A 22264-nucleotide genomic window follows, 5' to 3' on the forward strand; every position below is an offset into this window, starting at 1 on the left:
CCTCTTGTGGTGATTTTTAAATGTGTGTTGTTTAGCGTAATTCCAGTTGCTTGTTAATAAGACTAAAGTCTTTTTTTGATGCAGGGCAATCTCACTGTTAGTGAAAGCAAGCCACCAGCATGGTGCGGATTATACAGTAGCATCAGTTTCAGTTACCGTTGGCTAAGCTCTAAATTGTTATTATGCTGCTAATGCGGTTGTTATACATAGCTGTCAGGGGGTGGGTTGTGCCTTTGAACTTGACACCTGCAGCAAAGTGTAGTACCTTTTAACTTTGAATGGCAATGATGTGGGTGACGCAGCATGAAAAATGTATACCCTAGGCTAGGGTAATGACTCAGCAATACCCCAGTCTGTATACCCCAACTGTGGGGATGGGACCCGGTGGGTTTCCTTACACTCCCTGGGCTCTGAATGTGATCAGGGGGACTGCAGTTAACCTTGATTTGCTGGACTTAATGGGAGGGGGGGTTACTGGGCACACATGAAAATAGCCTGGCTAATGAGATTGTGAAAACACTGGCAGACGCCATTTCGCTCTAGGTTAGCGTCAAGCAAGGGAGAGCTGGGCTACCTTCCGCCATGGGTCCAGAGCTGACCACCTGTTCTTATGCTCCCTCAGACCTGTGGAGGTTCAAGGGTGTGTTAGAGAGTTGTCACAAGAATATATCTGTCTCCCATTGATAGTTCTCCTCATTCACATTCAAAAGTCCTTGGTAGCTCATTTACTGTAGTTTATGAATAGACCTCTTTGGGATGAGTCTTGTAATCAGAGATGTGTGATAGGGGAGTTGTTTTGTTCTTGTGTTTTATTTCTCAATCTTTATTGATGTTTGGGAGAGAAGCAGCCCCTTTCTGATCTGTGTGGGTGGTCTCTGGTTCCTCTCTGGTGGTCTGGTGGCCTGTCTTACTTTCTACTCATTCCCAACCCGTACCATTTCCTTAATGACAGCTCATGTTCAGATATACTTTTTTTTGTGAAGATTACGATATGCAGATAGAGTAGCGTAGCATTGGACATTATAATAGCCCATCAACTCCGGAGAGGGAGGAAGTGTGTGGGAGAGGGTCAGAGATAAGAGGGTGGACGGGATGGAAGTAGAAGGTAAAAAAGAGCTGGAGGAACTCTTTGAATGAGAAGGAACTCAGGGGGGAAGGTGAAATGAAGATGGAGACCAAGAGAGAGTGAGGCAGATGGCGTGATAGAGGTTAAATGACTGCTTTTGGAATTGCTCCAGAGTAATGATAAGCAGAGAGTGAGAGAGTGTATGTGTGTAACAGGTGAGACAGACCACTGGGGTTATTGATGCCCATGTCTGCCCTGGCCTAAGTGCCCACAGCTGTGCCCGCTCATCTCTGCCACCCATCCAGGCTGTCTGCTGCCCCCGTGCCCTCAGGCATAAATAATGCCACCGCTCTGCCTCAGAGGCGATGATGGACAGTCAGTGGCTCTTCCACAGGCATGGAGATTACTGCAGAGCCCTCAGTCACACTGGTAACGTTTACTGATGGACTGTCAGCAACAGCAGAACTAAAATCATTTGTCAGCAGACCTTTAACACAGACACAAATGGGTTACCCAAGCAGTTCACCTGTGCCCCTGAGTATGGCCCCTGTGCTAGGCTTTATGGAGGAAAGAAGGGAGGGAGAGATTCAAAGAGAGTACTATTGTAGGGATGAGCCTAATGTGTGGGGGTTTTGTGACCTCAGTCAGAAACATCATGTTTTAGTCCTGGTGTTCTGTTGCCAGCTATATTTAAACCTGTTCCCTAAGATCATGTTTCCCATTGTGCTCTTCTGTGGACGTGTTCGGATTAAAGTCTCTACGTTGCTTTATTGGTGAGGTCTGGATAAAGCTGCTGCTATTTTTAGACACACTCTTGTAAATAACTTGCCGCGGGGTCACAACAGCCAAAGACATTGTCACTTGTGTGAGGCAGACGCAATTAATGTCTACTTGATTCACACATTCACATGCCTACTCTCAGATTTACACCTAGCATTAGACATACAGGACATCCTCAACATTCATGTGTACAGTGTCGACTCTGCCTCTTTGTCTATGACTCTCTTTCTCCCTCCTTTTTTTTTCTCTCTTCACTCTCTCTCTCTCACTCACTTTCTCCCTTACACACACAAACACACACTCCCTGCTGTGGCGCTGTATTGTATTTAGGCCCCTCCATGTCTGTGTGACCCACTTCCCCTGGCCACAGCAGTCTCTGCTCTCTCTCTTCTCTCTGGCCTCTTCCTAGAAGCTGCTCTTTCCTCTTAATCCCAGGAAGTCACCACTCTCCAGGGCCAGCAGCCCAGTGACGGCTACTATGTACTATCAGGGGACAAAGTAAATGAAGAGGTGCTCAACGAGACCACCATGTCACATGAATCCTGCTTTTCCCAAAGGCTAAATGTTTCCACTTTAAAATTGGAGTTCAATATGGCTGAGACATCAGTATGGAGAGTAGGTAGTCTCTTCATTGAATGTCTATCAGGTTAGCAAATGACCCATTGGGAGACATTATGGGTAAGTGAGTATAGATAGGTAAACGTTTAATAGGTTCATGAATTATCCTGTGTTTTCCTGTTGTGTGTGTGTGACAGTATACCACTCAGTGCTTTGCAAACCAGTTGCACACTATGATATTGTGCTTAACCACTGTGTGTTATGTGCTTATAGTGTTATGTTAACTCTGCAGGTGTGCCACACACTGTTGTGTCACCTGTTACACCTAATACATTGTAGTTAAAATAGTGTATTCATGCACACCTACAGTACTGTAATATCCTGAAATTAGAATCACTTCGCTTTTGAAACATGTACATAAACATACTGTATGCAGGACCCACACACTCCCATAAAGAAACATACACACATCAGCACTCTCTCGGAGCATTCAGCCTGACACACAAAGCACTTGAGGCATGCACACGTACTGTAACTGTGAGCAGCAGCTGGTCAGATTACTGGGATATTCTATTCTATTAGCAAGTCCTAAACACACCCTGTGACTCTCCAACCAGCTACACGTCGGAGACCAGGGCTGAGCTGTCCTTTTCCAAGAACCTTCCCCACGTCCAGCCAGAACCAAGGCCCACTTGTCCATTCTCCACATTGGCCACCATCTCTCACTGTGTATAAACTTCTGTCCTCTAGGTTAACCATCCTGCAGGTAGTCTGTTCATGCAACCCAACCTGTCAGGCTTCAGAGGCTGCAGTTTGTCAGATACAGTTTTGGGGGAGTAAAACTCCACAGCTGAGCTTTACCAGTTCAGTCCAGGCCCTGAGCCCCATCCAAAGCTCCAGTCGCCTGCCAATCGAGGTGTGAAGGACAAGGGCTTGAGAGTGGGAGGGGTTGGTGGGTTTCTGAATTGTTGCCACCAGTATTCCCCCTGGCCCCCACCAATCCCCCAGGCCTGCCTGGCTCAGTGGAATAATAGTTGGCCCAGTGATAAATAGACATGTCTATGGCACCTGAGAAAAAAAAGGAGGTGGGGGCCTCTGCTGCCTTGGAAACGGGATTCCATGCATGCTCATTGGCTGCCAGGGACTGGGTCACTAAAGAGGGGAGATTTGTGGGGGGGTATAAAGAACGCAACGTTGTTTTGGAGGGTCTCTATAAACAGGTCTGTCCTCCTCTGCCTGGGGCTACTAAATAGCTAACTTGGATTTGAAACTCTTTATAGTCGAGTATTTGTTCTCCAGTGCAGACTTTGCATTTCATCTAAGCGGGATTGGACTTTTCGTGTGATTGGTGACATTGGTTGCAGTTAGCCACCATGCCAGGTGTTAACCTCGACTTCCTACCAGCCATGGAGGCACCAGGGGCCCTGGACAGCCCAGACAGTCTGTGTGCTGAGTCTGGTCTGGAGGCTGTGATCGGAGACCTGCTGGCCCAGGAGGAGGAGGAGGAGGAGGAGGGTGAGGGGGGCGAATGCGGGCTGGAGCTGACGCTGCGCTGTGCAGTGGGGGAGATCCACACTGACCTACAGGCCTTTGGGAAGCGGGTGGATGCTCGGCTGGAGGAGGCTGTGGGGCGTGTAGCTCCTCTGGCCACTGCTCTGGCCAGCCTGCAGGAGGAGAACCTGAGGCTGCGCATCCAGCAGGAGAGGCTGGCCAGGCAGGTGGAGGCCCTGTGCCAGGCCCTGGGGCTGCCTGATCCCCTACCCATCACACCCTTCTGCCCTGAACCCTCGCCCATCACCCCCCACAACACTGATAGTCCATCCAGCACAGCCCTGGACCCTGAAACCTGTCCCAGGGCACCCCAGGACTCGGACTCCCTGTCCAATGACCAGGAAGTCTCGCTAAGCGCGCCTAATGAGCCAGACCCTGAACCCAAGACAGCCCCAGTCTCTCACCCTCCCACCTTCGCTACACGTCGCTCCTCCTCCACCTCCTCTTTGGTAGGACTAGGAGGTGTCTCACGCAGCAACAGCATGGTACGGCACTCTCTTACTGGCTGTATCAACCCCTTCCTACCGTAATCCTTATCATCCTCATTTTAAGCCTCTTTGCTCTTAAAAGACTCTCTATTCCTCCTCGTTCGATGACAACTTGATCTTTTCTTCTGATATCTTCTGATATTCATGTTTTACCTATTACCTTTATGTCTCTCCCTTCTAGCTACAGTACTAATGAGAAATGGGACCTTAAGTACTGTGTATAAAGATGGTTTACTGACCATGGAGTGAGTTCTATGATCAAAATTGTTTCCTAATAGTCAAGATTAAAGGTTGTCATGACTAGACTATGGTTATATGGTCTATTCTCAACCTGGTGGATGTTGTGAATTCAGGGCTGATTTTCATTTGCATCATTGTGGAGCAGTGAATTTATGTTTGTGCCCTGTAGCCCTATCCTCCCACATTTTCCATCCTCTAACTTGAAATCCTCAAAATGGGATCTACATTTCCATCTCTGTTTTGATTTTCCCACAGCATCCTTTCCACTCCCACCCACAAAGCCTGACCTTCTCTATTTTCTCTCACTCTTTCATGCCAGCCCCTCTGGTTGTTCTGTGAGCATGCACGGTGTCTCTGAGGTGTTCCAATCCTTTAATCCCATAGATTTTTTTGTTTGTGGAGGTGCCTTGGCAGCACACAGAGAGAGAGGGAGAGAGTGAGGGAGTGTGTGTGTGTTTGATTGTGTTATGTTCTGTCGGGGGGAAATATTATGAGGGGATATACTTCCTACTGAGGGAGGAAGCAACTTGTTTGCTGTCATTTAATCCTCAGAGTAACTTCCTGACTGTGACACCCCCTGGTCTACTGCCCAAACATTAGACTCCTTAGATATCTGTAGCACTCTCATCCTAAAATAGGTCCAAAACATTGTGTTGGACTGCATGTGGATCTTTCAGGAACTCCTCACCTCCACAACATTGATTCATAGTGTGGCTGGAGTCCTGGCTCCAGTCCTGGGTTCAAGTCAAGGTTCTTGGTCTCTGATTATGTCTCTAATGTGTGTGACCACACCATTAGGCCCACTGTGGTTCAGACTCTTTTAGGAAGAACCTAAATTAGTTGGGTACTGGAGGATAAGGAAAGCCTGATATGCTCCTTGGCCTTCTAGGGGCAGAGTGATCCAGAACCATGCGTGCTGCTGTAGACCAGGTCAAGCGGGTCAGCTGTGTGTTGTGGCTGTGGTTAAGAGAGCTGAGCCAAAGAGCTGCCAACTGGAGGCCCTTCTCACTTTGCACTCTGTTGCCCTCTAACCACCAGATAATTTAATACCAGTCAGCTCACACTGACGGGTCCAGAAACCAGATGACCTCTCTGGTTAGGAATGTAGAGCAAGACATGGAATTGTACATGATTGATTGACATGACTAATCTCAGTCATCTTTGTATCAAAAATGTAACATTTTAAATGGTCTATAAACCCACTTTCTCTCATACTTCCAATGCAAAAGATGCTGTGTTACTGTATATTTGTGTGTCAGGATTTGCCATTCCATTATTCCTAGTGGTAGAATGTTTCCTGAGCTGGTCTGGTCTTGAGTGGAGTTAGCATGTGTTTGTTAATGCGTGCATGAGTGAGTGAGAGTGTCGATGACATTTTGAAGGATACTGAAGAGTATTTATGGGGCATTATCCTCAGTTATTCATCTGGACAGGGTCCATATCCCAGTCTAATGCTATCAGGGCAGCTGGCCCTATCCATCAGCCTCTCCAATCTAAGGGAAGGTGCTCTCTTTTAGTTAAACCATTTTACAGACTGATGATTGGGATGCACAGAGGCTGACCTTGCCTGATGAAGTTTTTTCAGAATGTAGTAGTTGATTGATGTAGTTCTGCCTTACCAGCCGTTATGTAACGATGTACAACCACTCTCTCGGTCATACTGAACACTGTAGTCACTTCACAATAACAAGCCATTTAATTAAAGAGAAAGTTCTCTCTCTCTCTAACCCCCCCCCCCCCCCACGGACCACCATACACACACCCTCTTTCACTCCAGCTCAAATCTGTTTGTTTTGGTGTTTGTTGGCAAGGCTGCCAAAAACATTCCACGGCGGTCAAGTGGCTCTCACTCTCTCGCTCTCACCTATCCCATGGGTCAGAATCCCATGGGTCAGACAGGCCACCTTTGGTCACACAGCTCTGGATGTGTCCCTCAGGCTGGACTCTGAGAGGAGAGGGGGGGTGGAGGGCGGGTGGCTGATGGGTACAGTGCCAGCTGTCTGGGCTAAATCTGGACCTGGACTCAGTTACAACAAAAGCAATAAAGTCAGAGACAGGCCAGCCTCTATAGTCAGCAGCCGGCATGTGGCACAATATGAAAATATATTTAAGAGGTGTTATCTATAGGTTTTATGGCCACTTAAAATAAACTGATGGATATTTTGTGTTGCTGTGTTTATGTCCATGTCTTATCTCCTCTATTCACCTGTCAGCAGTGGCGGCACACAAAACTCTTTTACCTCTGCTGGGTTACACTGGCTGGGGCTCCTTATCAGCTCCTGGACATCGTACATGTTCATATTGTAGTAGTGTACACTCCTGTATGCTGTGGGAGGAAGGACCTGGCTGCTATCCTACATTAATGTACTGTTTATATTAATGTAGCCCCTCAGCCTCCTCAGACAGCCAGAGGCAGTCAGTGACGGATGAGCTAACTATTACTTGGCAGGGGCGTCTGTGCACCCCTCCCCTAACCCCCCCCCCCCACACACACACACACTAATCCTCAGAAGAGATGGAGGGCCAGGGAAGGTGCAAGGTATACAGTATATGCCCCTCTGCCCCGGCCCTCTGCCTCTGATGATTCCAGGAAGTTTTAGTGAAATCCACTAGTGCTCATTCCGTCCTAAATGTCAGCAAGCCTCAGTGTCTTGTGTAAACACAGCTGTAGGGTCCTGTCTGATAGGAAGCCTCCACTCTCTCTCTCTCTCTTTCTACTGGCCATGCATGTCCTGGTCCCATGGTTTCTCACCAGCTGTAGAATGGTGTTGGAGTATGATCAACCTTCAGGCGCTGCTGAGCTTTTCATTGGTGTTATGTATCTGTGTGATGCCACTGACAGCTGTCCTCAGATCATAATGATATGAAGGCATAGTCAAGGTTATACAGTAATTGCAAACAGAAACTAGAAGTACATAGGAAGAAACATTTCCTCAGTCATACAGCCTGAAATGGTTACAAATCCTGAATTGAACTTTTGTAAGTCTGGGATTAATTAATGAGCCCATAATATTTTCTCCCTCCCACCGTGTGTGCACGTGCAGATGGAGACAGAACCTGTGGTGGCGTCAGAGCCTGTGTTTGCAGTGGAGCCCTCTGTCCAGTTGGCCAGTCAGGCTTCAGTTATACCCAATGGCTCATCTGCTGCTCGGGCTAAAATCGAGGAACACTCCGGAAAACTGACCGAAGAACAGCTGTCTGCCATTGAGGATGAGGAGGTCTTGGACAAAATGGTACTGTCTGCTCTTCCATATTACTCACACATACTGTACCTTAGTCACATGAAACTGTCTTCAACAGAAGTTGGGTGGTGGTATATTTGTGTACTGTTTTTGGATTGCATGTGTGGTTGGTGAGAAACTAAATGTGGTTTGCTAAATGGATTTATATTGGGAAAGGTCACACCCTTACGTGTGTGTGTGTGCCGGGCTGTGTTACTAAGGGTTTGTCTGAAGACTGATCCCTCTCATTCCTTCCATCTGTGTTTTGTTTTTTCCAACAGCTGGATGAGTCGAAAGACTTTGAGGAGAGGAAGATGATCCGAGCAGCCATGAGGGAACTGCGTAAGAGGAAAAGAGGTGAGAGTGGGGCCAAAGCCAGCCCAACCTCCTGTCCTTCCCTCCCCCTCCCCCTCCCCCTCCCAAACAACGTCAGCTCTTTCCTCTTCTCTCTCTCTCACACTCTTACTTGCTTGACCACTCTCTACTTCAAGCTAATTCATCTTATTTTCTCAGTTTCTCTCAATCTTATCAATTTCTCTGTTGTTTTTCCCTCTTGTTTTCCTTTTTTTTTTAATCTGTGCTGTTGTCTTTCCTGCCTTCAACAAATGGCTCAATATGAAGCTGCCACTTCTTCCCCCATTTTCTATTCTCTCATTTTCTGCTCTCATTCCCACATTCTCTCCATCTGCTCTTAGAGGCCATGCTGGGATGTACTCAGGAGGAAATAGGTAGGAACGGTTTGTGTGTTCGTGTGGAGTTTATTAATATTATGTAAATGCGCCTGCACTTGTCTTTTGTCCGTAATATTCTTTCATCGTCAACCACACTGTCAAACCATTGCTGTTTTGAGCTCATACCTAATGAACTCTCATTGGTCTTGTTACTCTCAATTATACAAATTGAAGATCTACACTTGCAAGCATAAACACAGCTTTCTAAGGAACCTGTATGGTGGACGATGAGGGATACATTAACACTGTGAATCTGTGAACATGCATGAATGTAGCCCACACTCACCACGTTCTCCACATGTGAGGCAAACACGCCACATGCGGTTCCACACATGGCAGCTTTAGTGCATAGTGCTGACTGTTTGTTGAGAAACCTGGAGAGGAGGTCTGTTGGAAGAGTAAACGAAGAGCTCAGTGGTGATGAGAGCTGATATGTAGCACTGAGGCTTAGAAAGGTAAATGGACAGGTAAGACCAGGAGATCCAAGAGGCATTGAGTGGCATTGCTGGTGTTAGGGTATCAGAGTGTTCAGTAGTCTTGGCCCTGGTTTCAGTGGTGGACGGTTTAAGAGTCTGTTTCTGTACTCTTTGAACTTTTATGTTTGTGTATGTAGCACATGCACACCCTGGTTTGGTTGTGTTTTGTCTTTCACCTGTGGGTAGCTGTTTGTTTTTGAAGGAATTTGATTGTACTCGATGGAAAGATTTGATGGAAAGAATCCAGAAATGTAGCTCCTCAAATATTAAAGCCATGTTTAGTCTGGCTTTTGATCAGATGAGGTGCTGTCAGTTTGTTGAGTACCTCTTCTTCTCCTCCCTCTTTTTCCACTGACATCTCCTCTTCCACCTCCTCCTCCCTCCATCCTTTCTCTTCTCCATCTCAGACCAGAGAGAGAAGGAGCGAGAGACTCGTCTGCAGGAGATCCGGCAGCAGAGAGAGGAGCGCACTCAGAAGGGTCGTACAGGGGGTGGTGCAGGAGAGGTGGTGATGAGGAAGGTGGAGAAGTCAGCTGATGGCTCCACCCTCAGTCAAGTCACCAAGACAGACCGCTTCGCCAAGTCTGGTAGGCCAAACGTAAACAAGCTCAGGCATAGACCATGTCTTAACACAATACACACAGTTGAAATGATTCTAATGTATTTGAATGTGTATGTCTAGATGATGGCACCAGGTCATCTCGCAGCACCATCATGGAGGCCAGTTATGTACAGAAAACAGACAGTGAGTCATTATCACAGCAGCTTCCTCCTTTCAATCATCATTAGATTGTAACCCATACATTCCATACGATCTCATCATCATCTCTCCCCGCTCTCTCTAGAGGGGACAGTCCAGAGCAAGTCCTACAGCTACTCCTCCTCTTCCTCCTCCTCCAGCTCCACCAAAAAAGTGGGCAGGTTCGTACTGAAACAAACCTCTTGGCAATCCATCTAGAAAGTCACAGAATTATCAGTTGAACTCTAACTCTCTCTCCCCCTCCATCAGTGTGTTTGACCGTGAGGATGACTTGTCGTCTCGTAGTGGCAGTGGGTCCCTGGCAGCTATGGAGCGCAGGCAGGCAGAGAAGCGTAAGGAGCTGATTAGGGCACAGTCACTGCCCAAGACCTCTGCCACACAGTCCCGCAAAGCCATGATAGAAAAACTGGAAAAGGAGAGCGGCGGGTAAGGATAGAGTAGAGAACTTCTAAAAAGGAAAGGTAACAAACATACTCAAGCATGTACATACTAACAGAGACTCCCTCTTTAGCCCAGGGAATCAAGGTGTTGCCAAGGTGCAGCGTGCCACCAGCTTTGGTGTGCCCAATGCCAACTCCATCAAACAGATGCTGCTGGACTGGTGCCGTGCCAAGACCCGATCATATGAGGTGAGCCAACCAGCCATGGTTCTTGCGAGTTGACGATCCTCTCGCCATAGAGCGAAAACTTCATCTCACCCTGACCAGTGGCTCAGGCCCCGTCAACTCTCCTGCTACAATGCCAAAGTGCTCCTATGCCAGCTGTGCCCTCTGTCACATGTTTATGAGATGAGTTGACTGATGTTTATGACGCATGTTTATGAGATGAGTTGATGAGGACTTTCTCCTCATGCTTTGTGAATTCATATGATCTTATTTCTTATTCCCCTCTTTCTCTTACCTCTAACCCTAACCCTCTTCTTTTTTTCTCCCTGTAGAATGTGAACATCCAGAACTTCTCTTCCAGTTGGTGTGATGGCATGGCATTCTGTGCCCTGGTGCATAACTTCTTTCCCGAGGCCTTTGACTACTCCACGCTGAGCCCCAGCAACCGCAGACACAACTTTGAGGTGGCCTTCAGCACTGCAGAGTGAGTAAACACACACATATGGTACAGGTAAACTGTATGTGAACTTCTGCCTTATGCTCTTGTGCGAAACTAACTAATGGAACTAACCTTGAGAGTTACCCCATCAACAGCAGAATGGACCTGGGTTTGTTGAGCCAGGTCCTGTCTCTTGTGCGTGTGCAGTAACAGGGAACCATCTTCAGAACATCCTGTATCCTCAAGTTCACCAGTTGTCTGATCTTGTGCAAGCAGATATAGAAACCACCTTGCCCACCCACTGAACACAAAAACACAGTCAAACACCTTAAGAACCCAAAGACGAACAACTTGCCCTCACTTCTCCCTGCCCAAACCAACACACTCCTCCCCCAGTGTTTTTAAATGATTGGATACAGTCTCTCTCATTCCCTCTATTGAGCAACATTGAGCCATTCAGCTCTCTGGAATCCTCAGCAGTGCTGTGCTACTGGGTTCCCCCAGCCTCTGTCAGCCTCACTATCACCTCACTACTCATCCATGTAGACCATCCTGGAGGAAGAGGAGAACATGAACCAACAGGAGACACCATGATCAGCCTCTTATAGGAGACTTGTCCTGGAGGGCAAAGGGCACAGGTGCCTGAGGCTCGTCCAGTTATCTGTACAGATGCAGACGTGCTTGGTCACACGTGTCTGGGAGGTGAAAGGTCAAGAAATCCTACTAAACTCACTCTGTCAATGGGTATAGACCCCTTTTCTACAAAGAGATGGCTGGAGCTGGGGTAGGCCACCCTCATCACAGTGGCCCAGTATTGTGTGCTTTCTGACGGGGATCTAGTGGCCCCACCCCTTGCTCAGTCTCATCTCTTATATCTGTCTCAGGTCTGTGAGGTCAACTCATGGATCTGCAACTGATGCACTGTTTACTCTTAACTCTAAACCTTCACTCTCCATCCACTCTCTCCTATCAGAGATGGCCATCTCATTTGGGTGTCCCTCCGTCTCAACCCTGCTCTGAACCAGAGACCCCCAGTCTCCTGAGAATGAGATCCCTGACTCTAAATAACCACCAGGTTATGACTACTTTAAAAGCACTCAACTGCTGCCCCCTCTACCTCCCTCTCTCCCTTCATCTGTCTCTTTCCCCCTCTTCTTCACTCCACCTCCTCTGTCATCTCCTGTTTTGATGGGGTCATGTCTTTTCAGCCTGTGACCTGTCACCCACCAGTGTCTGTTCTGTTCACCTGTGATAAATGATGATGCTGATGACGAAGATAATGATGATGTGAACACCAGATTGTCAAACACGTGTTCCTTTCAACTACCCCAACCCCCCCGTCACTGTGTTGTTGCACTGTCACTACTTCCCTGGGCACTCCCCCACCCACCACTCCACCCCTCTGCCCGTGTGCCTCATCTGGAACCCCTCTCAAAAACACACACACACACGCCCTGTGCACCACCAGTGTGTATCTCTTGTAGGGTCACTCTGAGGTCCATGTCTTTATGTAGTTGTAGGATTCTTGTTGTTTTTTCCAAGTCTCTTGTATTTGTACTCGACAAAACAAAGCCAAGTTCTATTGTCGGTGTCCCTACCTAAGTGTTTTGTCAGAAAAAATAACAACAAAACAAACAAAAAGGCAAAATGGACGTCATCTGATGCTCCATTTGACATTTTGTTGTGTCTGTGTGTGCGCATATGTTGTTCATGAAGCATGTCAACTCATGGATATGTCTGTCAACACAGAATGTAATGTTATCGTTTCTTTTTGTGTCTTTTCTCTCTCTCCCTCTGTCTCCACACCCTGAATCCTCTTGTTTGGCTGCTCACTGCTTTATCCTCTTTTTGTCTCTCCTTCTTCCTCCTTTCTCTCTCACTGCATTTCTCTGTTCACTACATCTTTTCTCTACCTTTTCTCTATATCTGTTCTGCACTCGGTTCTTCTTCTGTCTCTGTTCCTCTCTATTTTCTCCCTCGCCTTTCTCTCTCTCTCTCCCCCTCCCTCGCCCCCTCTCTCCCCCTGCTCCCTCTCCTGGGTGCGGGTGCAGGAAGCTGGCAGACTGTCCCCAGCTGTTGGACGTGGATGACATGGTGCGGATGCGTGAGCCGGATTGGAAGTGTGTGTACACATACCTGCAGGAGTTCTACAGGGGCCTGGTGCAGAAGGGCCTGGTTAAAACCAAAAACTCCTCCTAGAGTCACGACCCACCCAAATTACACTCATGGTGAGAGCGGGACAAGCCCACGGAGGAACCTCACGCTGGTGCTGAGAGAATTGATGGGGTGGGGTGGGATTGGTGTGTGTGTGTGTGGGGGGGGGGTATGCGTGTTTGGGGAAATAGCAAGGTTTATGGTTATTTGTTTTCTTCAATATTTAGTGAGCTGTGTTTTTCTTTCCTCTTTACTTGAAATGTAATTTTTGAAGCCACGTGTTAAACCTAAAATGGCTCATATCTCCTACCGACAACATCAAACCACTGTGGTTGATTAGTCACTGTGTGGTTCGTGGTCAGGAGTGATGTTGATGCCCTACAATGGTTACTCCAGAAGTAACCCTGCCTTTTTATTCAGTAATGGTGAGATCAGAGGAGAGACATTTTAATTGTGCATTAGTACAAGCAAGTTCATTAGTGTGTTTTAGTGCAGGGTAGAGTGTAGTTTTCTCCGCCCTGTGAGCCGGCCCAAACATGGTGTGTGTGTGTGACTGCAGAGCCAGGCTATGGGCCAGGCAAAGAGCCAGCCATCATCACCATCTGCAGCTCCACACTTTAAAAGGAGCTGCTGCACCACAGCATTAGAGATGAAATGAAACTTCAGTTCAGTATGTGTGTTATCTTCAGCTTTAATCAGTGTTTTTGTACTTGGAAAGTAGCAATAAAGCCTAATCCATAAACACTGAATTCATGTATCAAAAAGGGGAAAAAAACTCTAGGGCTGATATTTTATGGTGTTGACATTTGTGTCATTCAAGGAATATTTCACCATCTGCTGGTCGTGTAGTTCTGCTCTCCATGTCTCTCCTGCAGCTGTTTACTAGAGCTCTCCCTCCTGCTCTCTGCTCCTGGCTTGGCAGCTCACACTGCATTACTGTTGACCAGCTCAGTCTTGTCATTCCTCTATACAGTCAGTTACAGTGAGCACTGCAGGGTTTATACAGGTAAAGACTGCCACCCTGTGGTTATGTGCATGACTTTAAGCCTTACCCATGGTTAGTGGATATGTTTGTGGTGGATGGATCAGCTGTGTGAAGCTGACATAGCATGGGTGAAGGATGATATCCTCTCTGCGGACAGCGCTCTAATACCATCAATTCATTTCTCGCTTTCTCCATTTTACCACCACTCTCTCCTTTTCTTATCTCACCATCTCTCCCTCCCCTAGGGCCCATGCCAACTGCATGCCCCTGCTGGAGGTGGAGGACATGATGATCATGGGTAGGAAGCCTGACTCCAAGTGTGTCTTTACCTACGTGCAGTCACTGGTCAACCACCTACGCAGGTACGAGATGACCATGGCCCGGGCCTACGCCGACCTCTGATCTGTTCACCCGTAACTTCCACCCTGAGCAGGGTACGACACTGTCCCCTGCTCTCTCCCAGAGCCCTGAGCCCATCCCATAACACCACCCTGCACTAAGGCAGCAAAGACTCTGAGAAGGTGTGTCACTTATTGCCACATCTCTGATTGCCATGGGGGAAAGTGTGTGTGTGTGTGTGTGTGTGTGTGTGTCTGTCTGTCTGTCTGTCTGTGTGTCTCATTATTATCTTTGTTAACAGTGGGGGCATGTTTGACAGGTATCCTCTGGACACACACATTTGTTTCGGCTACACAAAAGCTCCCTGTCTTCCAAAAAGAGGACACCAAAGTTTTGTATTAGTCTTTTTAAGCTTTAATTGATAGTGTACTGAATCTAAGTTGTATACCAATCGACACACAATTCCACCCATGCTTTTGAGGTCTTAGGATTGGTGCTTATTGACAGAACCTGAAGATGTGGCACCATCAAAACCCCATTGAAATGTATGTATTAGAGAAAAAGAAGAATGTCACTATATTCTCCCCCTTACCCTAATGCCTACATGTTTTTATTTTAAGATGTTACCTGAGCTGTTGGTGATGATAATGAAGTAATAATATGATGCATCTCTTTATATTGCTTCAGTCTCCATCACCCTGGTACTGTTCTATGTGTTACCAAATCTGCATGCTTTTTAAAACACATCTACTTGAATTGTTTTAGACAGTCCTTCTTATTATAATTATGTTATTGTTGTTGTTAATAATGATCATTATTACTATTTAAGTTCATTCATAAGCACTGGTATGGAGGGATGTTATCTCTGTAGTTAGCATGATTATGACATCAGTGTATTTGTGCAGCCCTATGCTGAGTAACAACCATACATCTGAACTCCACAGACTACAGCTTGACTACAGTAGGTTGGTTTAACTTTTACACATTTTATAACACTAAATTTGTTGGTATTGTCAATTGGTGTGGTCCACCTTTCATAACCACTCAAACACACATTATTCAGGTCTCAAACCAAACATCCACTAAGCTCAGTCAAATCACAAGTTGGTGTTGTTTTTATGTAATCACAGCTGTCCTCTAATCTTTACTACCTGTCTGTGACTTGAGAGCAACTACAGACACTCAATGTCGATCTCTGATGTACGGTAGATGCATAGGGCCTAAAGAGACTCAGCAGGGGTTGTCACGATCACACTGCCATCACCTGCCCACTTCCTAACCCCACCCCTACACACACACGCACACACACACACACAAACACACACACAAACACACAGCTCCTTTTAGTGGGCTCTTTATTTATGCTTGGGTAGCGTATTTTAGATGTATTTTTTATTTCAAAGGTGTTCCGACTATATGCTTTGAGGTTTTGTTTCATAAGCCAATTTATGAATCCAACCTATAGCCAGCACAGTATTTACGGTAATGTCATTATTATGATTGAATATGAGAGGTTTGTTAAGAGATGCTAACTTCACTTCTCTGCAGTCTTGGGCCCCATGAAAGCTGGCTTTCAGCTCAGTTTATTCTACGACAGGAAAAGGGAGATTATTAATGATTAAGACTGAATATACTTTATTGCCAATGTATATTTTCTGAACTCTAGTAAAAGAAAAAAACGTGTAAAGAAAGAAATGTATATTCCATATCTTATGGTTTCTTTATCAAGAATTTTAAGATTATTCGGATGGTTTTAGAACTGGTTTTGATGTAATTCTCTGTACATCTGTAATTGAGACACAATGGTCAATGTCTACAGATTTATTCTTCTAAAGTACTGTTCCACTCCAGCCAACTCGGCCACTAAAGAGCTAGTGAATCCTGTACATACAAGCTTGGACACATTGTCATAATTCCATGTTTCTGTACAACACAATTAAATGTGAATTAACAATTAAAACCAATTTAAGAAACACAGAAATGTCTCTTCTGATTTTTGCTGTGAATCGTCATCTAATGTATTCCAATTCTGTACAACTTAAATCTGTGATTTCTTCCGTCATTTCACTTGACTATATTTTGTGTAGATGTGTGCATGATGTGCATATATTTCTTTGGATGTATGTAAGTCATACAATGGGAGTTTCTCTGGCACATGATCCAACTGGCACATGATGCAACAATATATTTGGACACTTTATTGTATCACCATTTGTCATCCCCTCCACTTGAATCCCCATGAGTGACTAAACCACACACGCCAGAACATGTAGCATCAGCCCCAAGCTAATCAGGCGATTTTACAGCCAGGGGCGTCATTCAGTTCCACAGTGGACAGGAAGTCATGAGACACACGAGAGATGAGCAGAGGAGAGACATTTGACACTTAGTGGAAAATCCTACTCTCACCTGAAACAAATGGACGAAACTCAGTAAGAATGTATGTGCAACCTTTGAGCATGAGCTTTGAACCCTAGGTGGACCAATAATTATTATATGCTACAGAGACTGTCCCCCAAAGTCCTGATCCAGGACCTGCTTGTCCCACAATCTAATCCTTAGTGTTGTTTGTTATCAGTTGCAGAAACAAACTGGTCATGGATCAGCACTGGGGGGGGACAGGCCCCCTTTGTCCAAACAGACTGCAGACCCCTCTCACTGCTGTGAGGGTTACAGGTCTGAATGCTTGGCCTCAGGGTCAGACTCTGTGGGGGCTGTGGTGGGGGGGGGTGAGGACTGGGACTCCGGAACATCTTTAAAGGGGCTGTCCTTGGCAGGGGAGAAGCGAAACTCCTCTGGCACCTCGTCCTCAGGCTGAGTTTTCTTGTAGAAGCCCAGCTTCCCCAGAAGCTCGTTGATCTCAGAGCGGGTCATGTCGGACAGGGCAATCCGCTGAACAGATGAAAGACACATTCAGGTTACACGCACCTATTCCCACTAAGGCTACCTTACTCTTCAACTATACACAGCATTACACAAAACAGATCTCGTCATGGAATGTCTGTCCCAAAGACATGAATTCCATCATAAAGCTGATCTGTTTATAATGCTGTGTCTGGTTATAGAGTAGAGTAGAGTTCTTTACAGCTATCCCCTTCAATGACCCAGCTTTGAGATTTAAAGAGGAACTATAGCGAAAAACCTAGAAGAGGAACTATAACTTTTCATGGTGAAAACGTTCTATTTAGCATCGGTAGTAGTCATATACATCAATTCTAGCCCCAAAATGTACAAAAAAGTGTAAAAATGATAACTTTAGACATAAACCCAGTATTTTCATGTTCAGTCTAAGTTATAACACCTCTCGTTTCACTGACAAATTTGAAGGTTGGGCTTTGGATGGTACATGAAGCCACAAATGAGGAGGAAAATCAAGGTGAAATCAGCCAGTGGAGTCCCTTGTTAACAGGAACAAAAAATTATAGCTGGCCAGTGAGATCAACATACAGCATAGTAAATCATTAACCCCTCTGATGTAATCGAGATGGTGTATAAGCTGTTTTCAGCAGCTGACTTACATCCAGCTCTTCATAGTAGTGGTTGAGGAGGACAAGCTCAGGGTCTGCCCCAGGGATGTGCTTCATTACCAGGTTATGGCTGTGGTGGCAGGGGTCAAGGGTCACAAAGAAAAGAAGGCAAACAGGGAATCTGACATTCCACTTGTCATTCTGTACTTGGGACACTTTATTATGCAGTTTAATTAAGCTGTGATCAGTAACCTTCATGCCTGTGAAGGTTCAACACCTCAACACCTGTTGTCTGTTGTCATACCACGTTGTACATGTTAGAAGGAAGTGTCAATTGTACCTTGTACTTTGTGCTCAGCACAGGAGGTTCTTGAGTTGTGAAACAGGTTCAGGATAGTTTTATATGCTGGAGGAGTGACTGCTTTAGGATAAAAAGCTAAACGCTGGGTAAGTGTACAACTTTCTATAGGGCCTTAGTGAGATTACTTCTTGTATAAATGAGTTGCTGTGCAGAAATAGCTGTATTTCCATTTAGTTGGTGAATGCAAGTGTAGTAAATGTGGCTGCTGTGTCTTTTTATTCTTGTGTACAGGTATGTTACTCCAGAAAATCACTAATTGTCTTTTCCTTAATTCCACAGTGGTATCAGTATGATTGGTAATCATTACAATACAAATAGGGTCTATCTTTTTTGTATTTCATGATATTGTAGAACATTACTGATTCGTTCATGTTAGGCAGTAGCCTATGCCTGCACGCTTTAGGTGCATGTGAATGTGGTTTTGGTTTACAGTTCAGCTTTTTTATTTTAGGTTTAACAAAACCCACCCTCGCTAATACTTGACAAGAAGAAAAGGATACTAAAGAGGAATATCCTGGGTCACAAAGGCTTTGACCTGAGGAAAGAGTTAATGGTTACATTTACATTACATTTACAGCATTTAGCAGATGCCTTTATCCAAAGCGACTTACAACAATACAAAAAATTGTTTAAGTAAGTGAATCATCTATCCAACAGTCATCATAAGACAAAGTAATCAATGCTCACACCAGGGGCCATCGGCAGTCGTAATGCCAGTAGGCTAATTTTTTTTAAATTATTATTATTATTTTTTTTTTTAAATATATTTTATTAGCAGGAGAGAACTTGTACAGGGGGGTAGCAGGGGAGAAGAGGTCTCAGGGTTGGGGTTAGGGTTAGTATGGGGGGGTAGTGAGGATGAAGCGGTTTTTAGGAGGTTTAGTGCAACTATTTTTCAGCTAGACAGCCATCCTTTCAAGTCATTCAGGTCATTCAGCACAATCAATCATCATGTTCTTACACTCCTGTCTTACCAAGTGTACATTACGTGAAAGACACACAGCTTGTGTGAGAAGAGTAACTAAGGCTTGACCACACTGCCACTGGTGCAGTCTCATAATAAGGGGCTTAATAACATGTCAATATGTAACCAACTGATTAAACAAAGGAGCTTTAAGTGAATGTACTGGATGTACTATATTGCACATGCAAGATTTGTTATTACAAAACTGAAAGGCTCACCTCTCTCAGCCTGTTCAGTTGTCATCCACCACATGACTGAGGGAAAAAGATAAAGCAGGACATAAAGAGTTACAAGTCTATCTCAGGAGCAGTCCAGTGGGTGACTGGGTCTAGCTCATAAGTGGCAAATGGAGAGAGTCCACAGGAGGTGTTTGTTATCAGGCCACCTGGAGACAAGTGGACACTGGATATTATGGGACACTACCACCTCTCATTGTCTGAAGAACCTGTTGCCTCTTGTTAAGAATTTAGATAAATAGTAGGCAAGAGCATTTTGCCTTTGTACACTATTGCATTTGTGTTTCCTTGCTTTTGCCTTAGGCAGAGGGAAGATGTTTGAGTAATAACAAAACATTGCACACTCTGCTTTCCCAGTTCTAGGAGTAGTAACAAGGTTTTTAAGTTGTGATGAGGTCTAGCCTGCACCTCTGTTCTAAAGTTGTATCCGTTAGTACAGTATCTGGTGGTCCCCCACAGGTGCAATTTTAAATTACTTATAAGGGTAGAAATAACACCGTTTTATTCAATGATCCTGACAGGTGTGGTTAAGGAGTGACACCCTGGAAGATAATTACATGTCCTCTTAACAAAGAGAGAAGAGTCTAAAGAAAAGGGCATTGTTACTGTAATTCGAAACTTTGGTCTAATCTTACAGACACGTTGAAGAAGAGCATTATTGTAGGCTTGAATAGGCTCTCACAAAACGCCTACAATGGTCTCTTTCTCAAACAGTCTGTCCTGTCCAGTGGAATCAAAAATAATTATAACACTTATTTTACTTCTTTTTTCAATTCACATAGATATATCACATTTAGTCCAAAACGGCGGTCATACTGGCGCAGATGTAAGATGATTCATTCATTTTCTGTACGTCCTCACACGTACACATGCGCTCCAGTGCGACTTGCAAAATGTATTATTGATTCATTCAGACATTCGTCTGTCCAGTCGAACAGTGTTTGATTTACCATGATCATTATTTGGATCATAGTAGCGTACCGTATATCAATGTTTATAGAGAGTAGGCCTAAGCAACCGAATATTTCTTATTTCTTATTGTCAGAATTGTCAAGTGCGTAATATTGTATCACATGCATGCAATAATCACCGCAATTGGGGTAAACACTAAAACATAGAAATAGAACAAAATTGCATACAGTAGCCTACCTCCACCTTTGCTTTTGCGAGGCCATCTAGTTTCTTCAAATCTAAATCATAGGCCAACAAACATTGAAGGAAGCTGGCAAAAACGATTAACCACATTGTTTCCCCTGATTTAAGCATGGGTGATTCGGATGAAGTAGCAGCCGGTCTCCCTCGTCCGGGTAGTACACGTAGTATGAGTGTTTTAATGATCAAGATACAGCAGAGATGCTGTCTTCTCGGTGATGTTCAGCTATGTCCGTGTCCGGACTATTTGCCACGTCAAACGCCTCCCCACTGACTTTGGAGAGAGGGCGGGAGGAGAGAGCGAAAAACGAGGCTTAAACCTCATTGGTGGATAGTTGGAGGAAGAGGGAGTTGTTGGTCCTCAGTATGAGGTTTACAGTGTGATCATCCTTCATTAACATTTACCTGCATCTTCACATAGGCCTAATTTAGAAGAAAAATAGGATTGCAAAAGGAAATGCATTTATCTATATATATAAGATTTACGAAGCAACTATGGATGTAGACCTTATAAGGTATATGTTGCATTCATTAAGCCTCAATGTTGTAATTCAGGGATCGTACTTGGTCAAATAGGCTCTAATTTGACAGTCCATTAATCAGTGAACATCATGATCCATGGCATTTCAATAAATTATCAAAACATTATACAATTTTGTGTTATTCATTTTCTGATTGTCTTTTCTGAGTGTCTCTCAGAGACAGCTGGGTCACCAGTCTGGATGAGCTATTTGACAAAGGCTGCAACCTTTTTCTCATTTGGTGTTAGTACATTGTCCATAATTCACAAATGTGGGATCTGGAGTGACACAGAGAAATATGTGCCCTTTAAATCTACAGCTGGTTGGTTAAATCCTTTAGTCAGCCCTGAGGGAGGTAGTCAGACCCCAGGAAGCATTCCGAAAGGGAGAGGGAGGGGATACGGTTCTTGCCGCCTCTTTTACTATAGTGACCTAGTACAAAAAGGTGTGTAAATAGAAAGATAGCTTCCAACTCACAAATACAACTTTCTTGAGGCTGTTTTCTGAAATAAAACACAATAAATACACATCTTTGAACTATGGCCACTGTAATCTGTTGAAGTGAACTCTGTGTGTGTGTGTGTGTGTGTGTGTGTGTGTGTGTGTGTTTGGTTGGTTGTTTGGTAGTTTGTTCCTTGGTTTTCTATGACAATTCTGGGCCAGCTTTCCCAGTGTTTTTGTTGTTTGATATTGCTGCAATGATATTACCTACTCTCAGTGGATCTCTGTTATCAGGAAGAGGGTGTTATAACATAACTGCCTGCTGTGGTTGGTGGCAACATCGGTTCACTGAGACTGTTGGCTCTAATTCTTTTGAAAGGTCAACACATAATGTTATGTGAGCCTTTCCACTGAAGATACTAATCCAAACATACAGGTGATATTCCCAATGGGCCACACATATCTCCTCCTATCCATAATTGTATGTGTAAGAATGTCAGCCCTATTTCCAGTATAGGCATTATGACTGCTGTGGTTACTGATCACAATCTGTGACCTCTATCCATTGTATGGTTGTGTTATTGTGGAGGCTAATGTGGAAGCTCTGACAAATATGTGCCTCAAAAATGTCAATTTTCAGATACACCTGCCTTCAGATAGTACAGCTGTGAATAATGGCTGCATAATCCATCCTTAAAACTAATTAAGACTCACTCACAGTTTGACATT

The 22264-nt window shown here is 45.0% G+C and overlaps 2 protein-coding genes across 3 annotated transcripts in view; one reads left to right on the forward strand and one right to left on the reverse strand.

The window, feature by feature from the left end:
* smtnb (smoothelin b) overlaps nucleotides 1–14440 on the forward strand; it is a 47201-nt gene extending 32761 nt beyond the window's left edge. For both annotated transcript variants that reach the window (XM_083673404.1, XM_083673405.1), the window contains 10 exons: nucleotides 7728–7916; nucleotides 8186–8261; nucleotides 9519–9698; nucleotides 9794–9856; nucleotides 9957–10032; nucleotides 10121–10297; nucleotides 10383–10500; nucleotides 10809–10960; nucleotides 12967–13143; nucleotides 14300–14440. In XM_083673404.1, coding sequence (XP_083529530.1) covers nucleotides 7728–7916; nucleotides 8186–8261; nucleotides 9519–9698; nucleotides 9794–9856; nucleotides 9957–10032; nucleotides 10121–10297; nucleotides 10383–10500; nucleotides 10809–10960; nucleotides 12967–13114 — 1179 coding nt within the window. In that variant the 3' untranslated portion in view covers nucleotides 13115–13143; nucleotides 14300–14440. The remainder of the gene's footprint in view (nucleotides 1–7727; nucleotides 7917–8185; nucleotides 8262–9518; nucleotides 9699–9793; nucleotides 9857–9956; nucleotides 10033–10120; nucleotides 10298–10382; nucleotides 10501–10808; nucleotides 10961–12966; nucleotides 13144–14299) is intronic.
* Nucleotides 14441–14456: 16 nt separating this feature from the next.
* On the reverse strand, nucleotides 14457–20819 carry selenom (selenoprotein M). The gene is made up of 5 exons (XM_083673407.1): nucleotides 20571–20819; nucleotides 19404–19439; nucleotides 18722–18756; nucleotides 17912–17990; nucleotides 14457–17285 (listed from the first exon to the last, which is right to left on the reverse strand). The coding sequence occupies exons 4-5, from the start codon at nucleotides 17975–17977 to the stop codon at nucleotides 17064–17066; spliced, it is 288 nt and encodes a 95-aa protein (XP_083529533.1). The 5' UTR covers nucleotides 17978–17990; nucleotides 18722–18756; nucleotides 19404–19439; nucleotides 20571–20819; the 3' UTR covers nucleotides 14457–17063.
* Nucleotides 20820–22264: the final 1445 nt, after the last annotated feature.

This window comes from Argentina silus (genome assembly GCF_951799395.1).
Source record: "Argentina silus genome assembly, chromosome: 7".
Classification (NCBI taxonomy): Eukaryota; Metazoa; Chordata; class Actinopteri; order Argentiniformes; family Argentinidae; genus Argentina; species Argentina silus.